Below are 3482 nucleotides of genomic sequence, written 5' to 3'. Positions count from 1 at the left end.
GGTGGGGGGGTGGGCACGCTCACCTGCGATCTGCTCCTCAGTCAGCTGGTCAGCCTGGAAAAGCAGGAGGAGAAAGTCAGCCACCAGGCTGGGGGCCATGACGGCTCCCCCTCACTCAGCACCCCCCGCCCCCCTCCGAGAGGCCAGCTCTAGGTGGCATGGGAGCACTTGGGCACGGGAGGGGCACGTCAGAGTTAGGGGCTGAGGCAGAGCCAGGGCCTGGGGATTCAGGTGGGCAGGACACCCAGGCTGGCCCAACACAGGGCCCGATAAGACGCCAGATGCAAGGGTTTCGGATTTTGACCCAGTGGGCGGGAGAAGTGCCGCTCCTCACTGGCACAGCACAGGTCTGCTCTCAGGGTCAACGCCACCGCGGCTGGGAGCCCGGCTGAGTGAAGGGAGCAGTTGCCCTAGGCCAGTGGTCGGCAAACTCATTGGTCAACAGAGCCGAACATCAACAGGACAACCACTGAAATTTCTCTTGAGAGCCACATTTTTTAAACTTAAACTATATAGGTAGGCACATTGTTATTAACTTAATTAGGGTACTCCTAAGGCTTAGGAAGAGCCACACTCAAGGGGCCAAAGAGCCGCATGTGGCTCATGAGCCGCAGTTTGCCAACCAAGGCCCTAGAGGCTTAATCAACTAAAGGCTCCAAACAGGCCAGTCCCTGGCCAGGGCAGCGGGACGGTGTGGGGCTCTCGGCTAGTTTCTGTGTCAGCTACCGGAGGCGCTAAGTCAAGCACCAGACATTCTCCCAACCCGGGGCTCTGAGTTGCTCTGGGCGCCTGCAAGAACCCTGGTCAGGCTGGAGGCAGCTGCTCCGCTCCCTGGCACACAGGGATGGCACCGGGCATCACGCTGCCCTGCTCCTTTTGGGGAGGAGGGGCAGATGTCGGGAGGGGACTGCAGCAGCAGAGGCGGCAGAAGCTGCAGGACTCAGGTCAGCTTCCCCAGCTGCGCTGCAGTTTTTAACCCTTCCCAGGCCTGGCTGCTCTGGGAGGCGGCCAGTGGGTGGCAGGCAGCTCCTGCTGCCTGCGGGGCTGGGGGTGCGGAGAGGAGGCCGAGCTCTGCTGCGCTGGGAGCCAGCCAGGCACAGGAGCCTGGGGGAGGACTCAGGTGGGGGCTGCTCCCAGCATTTAGCTTGTTCAGGCAGCAAAGATACATTTTCCTGGGCTTCTGTGAATGGTGCCAAGAAGGCACCACCCTCCCCAGACCACTGGGGGTCCAGACCGACCGCTCCCCCGGGGCTTCCGTTCACAATCAGGAGAAAGTGGCTCCACGTCTACAGCAGGGCTCTCCCGAGGGCCCCCAAACCGCGGCAAACTAGTGCATTTGCATTAGGCTGCAGGGTACCAGACTTCCATGGAGGCTAGAAACTACCCCCACACCCCGACCCCATCCTAAACATTAAGAAACGGTCCCATTAAACTGGTCTAAATTTTCTTTTTTTTTTTAAATCTAAGGGAAGAGGATTTGGGGCCAAGCCCCAAATAGACAGAATAGGAGAGGAAATCAAAGAGATGTCGACAGAGGGAAGATGGCTCAGGGAGGGGGAAGAAGGAAAAGTACCACACATGCACATTCGAGAAAAATCCAGTCTAAGCGGAAGGTTCAGAGGCCAAACGGAGACACTTCTGCATCGCCTTAAAAAAGACTCTCGCCCCCGCTGGTTTGGTTTAGTGGAGAGAGCGTTGGCCTGCGGACCAGGTTCAATTCCGGTCAAGTGCATGTACCTCAGTTGCAGGTTCCTCCTCGCCCGGGCCCTGGTTGGGGTTCGTGCAGGAGGCAAGCAATCGATGTGTTTCTCTCACATCGATGTTTCTCTGTCCTTCCCTCTCTCTTCCACTCTCCCTAAAAATCACTGGGAAAATATCTTTGGGTGAGGATTAACCCGCCAAATACATATAAAAAACTTGGGCCCTGGCCAGTGTCGCTTAGTGGTTAGAACGTCAGCCCTTGGACCAAAGGGTCTCGGGTTCAGTTCCTGTCAAGGGCACATACCTGGGTTGTGGGTTCGTTCCCCACCCCCAGTTGGGGCACATGAGGGAGGCAACCAGTTGATGGAGCTCTCACATCTTCCCCGCCCCCCCCCTCCCGTTCACTCTCTCTGAAAGAGCAATGGAAAAAATACCCTCAGGTGAGGATTAACAAAAAAGACTCAGGCTGCTGGGTTCTTAACTGCCCCGGCCCACGGCCCCTGCTCTACCCTCTCCCCCTGGCTCCGAAGGGGAAAGAAGCCCGGCTGATCCCCCAGATCCTGCCACCTGAGGAAGCTGCTGGGGAAAGTGAGAAGGGAGGATGGGCTCTGGTTACCAAGGCCAGGCAATGCCGGGGGAGGGGGAGAGGAGACTGGAGAAGGGAACAGAGCGGCAGCCTGGGGAAGAGGCCGCCATGCCACCTGCTTCCATCCTCTCCCCTGGCCTGGATGGGAAAGCTAGCCCCTCGCACCACTCCCCACGCAGCAGGAAGCCAAATCCCCCCTCTCTGGGAAGTGCTGTCAGGGGCTGGGGCGCGGAGGCTGGGGCAGGTTATAGAAGCGAAGGCCGAGTCTGCCACTCCCCACCACAGAGGAGGCACTGCCACCCTGCTCCCCCGTTGCTGCAAATAGGCGTGGCTCTGCCTGGAGGCTGTCAGGCCGCTCCCTCCAGGCCAGGAGACCTCCCCCTGGGGGTGCAGGAGGGGTCCCAGCTCAGAGCGCCGGACCAGGAAGCCTGGCTGCTGCCCAGGAAACCGATCACCTGAGAAGTGACCCTTAGCCGGGGGACCGGTCTCGGGGCTGCTTTCCTTCCCAGAAGGGAAGATTTTAAGCTTTTACCAAAACTGCCTCCAAAATAACCCAGCTGGTCGCTGCTTCCTTATTCCTCATCTTGGGCTCCAGCAAGAGGCTGGACAAGAAGAAAACGGTGGGGCGGGGGAGGGAAGCGGGTATTGCATCGCTGCCTGGCCCAGCCCCCAGGCAGGGCCGGAGGGCAGCGTTAGATGAGATCAGAAACCCAGGCCAGGGCCCCTCACCCGGCCAAGGAGGAGCCACCGCTCGCAGGCCAAAGTCCGCCCCAGGCCAGCGAGGGACCGTCCCACCCAAACCTTGCTGATTACAAAGGGAAAGTCGGATGTATCAATTTCCATTGGGATGACAATTTGACAGATATCAGGATACTATACTGAATGTACATGTGGAGATTAACTGAAAAAAATGTCCCCAAGAATCTTCTCAATGACTCCTGGTTCCTCTGCCGAGACCTGATACAGGGCCTGGCCGGGGAGGAGGTCTGCCTGGGGCGAGGCTGAGCCCGGGGAGGCTGGGTGCTGGGGGCGGCGGGGAGCGGGAGGAACCAGCCCGCTGGCTCTCCGGGCCCAGCTGTGTGAATGGACGGCACCTGCCAGGGCTTCCGCGCCCCTTTGGCAGGTTCTGCTGGGAAAGTGGGGAGCAGCCACAGGAGCCGGCCAGGCTGTGTCAGCAACTGTGAGACCTGATACA

The 3482-nt window shown here is 59.4% G+C and overlaps 1 protein-coding gene across 2 annotated transcripts in view; it reads right to left on the bottom strand.

The window, feature by feature from the left end:
* Positions 1-3482, bottom strand: part of CALM3 (calmodulin 3 (phosphorylase kinase, delta)) — an 8053-nt gene that overhangs the window by 3156 nt on the left and 1415 nt on the right. The window contains exon 2 of one of the 2 annotated variants that reach the window (XM_006772020.2): positions 24-54. In XM_006772020.2, coding sequence (XP_006772083.1) covers positions 24-54 — 31 coding nt within the window. Of the gene's footprint in view, positions 1-23; positions 115-3482 lie in introns of those variants that run through there. The other variant, XM_015569320.1, reaches the window with a different exon arrangement.

This window comes from Myotis davidii, unplaced genomic scaffold, assembly GCF_000327345.1.
Source record: "Myotis davidii unplaced genomic scaffold, ASM32734v1 scaffold566, whole genome shotgun sequence".
In the NCBI taxonomy this organism is placed as follows: domain Eukaryota; kingdom Metazoa; phylum Chordata; class Mammalia; order Chiroptera; family Vespertilionidae; genus Myotis; species Myotis davidii.
Note: the sequence above shows the minus strand (reverse complement) of the source record. Positions and strands in the feature narration are given on the sequence as shown.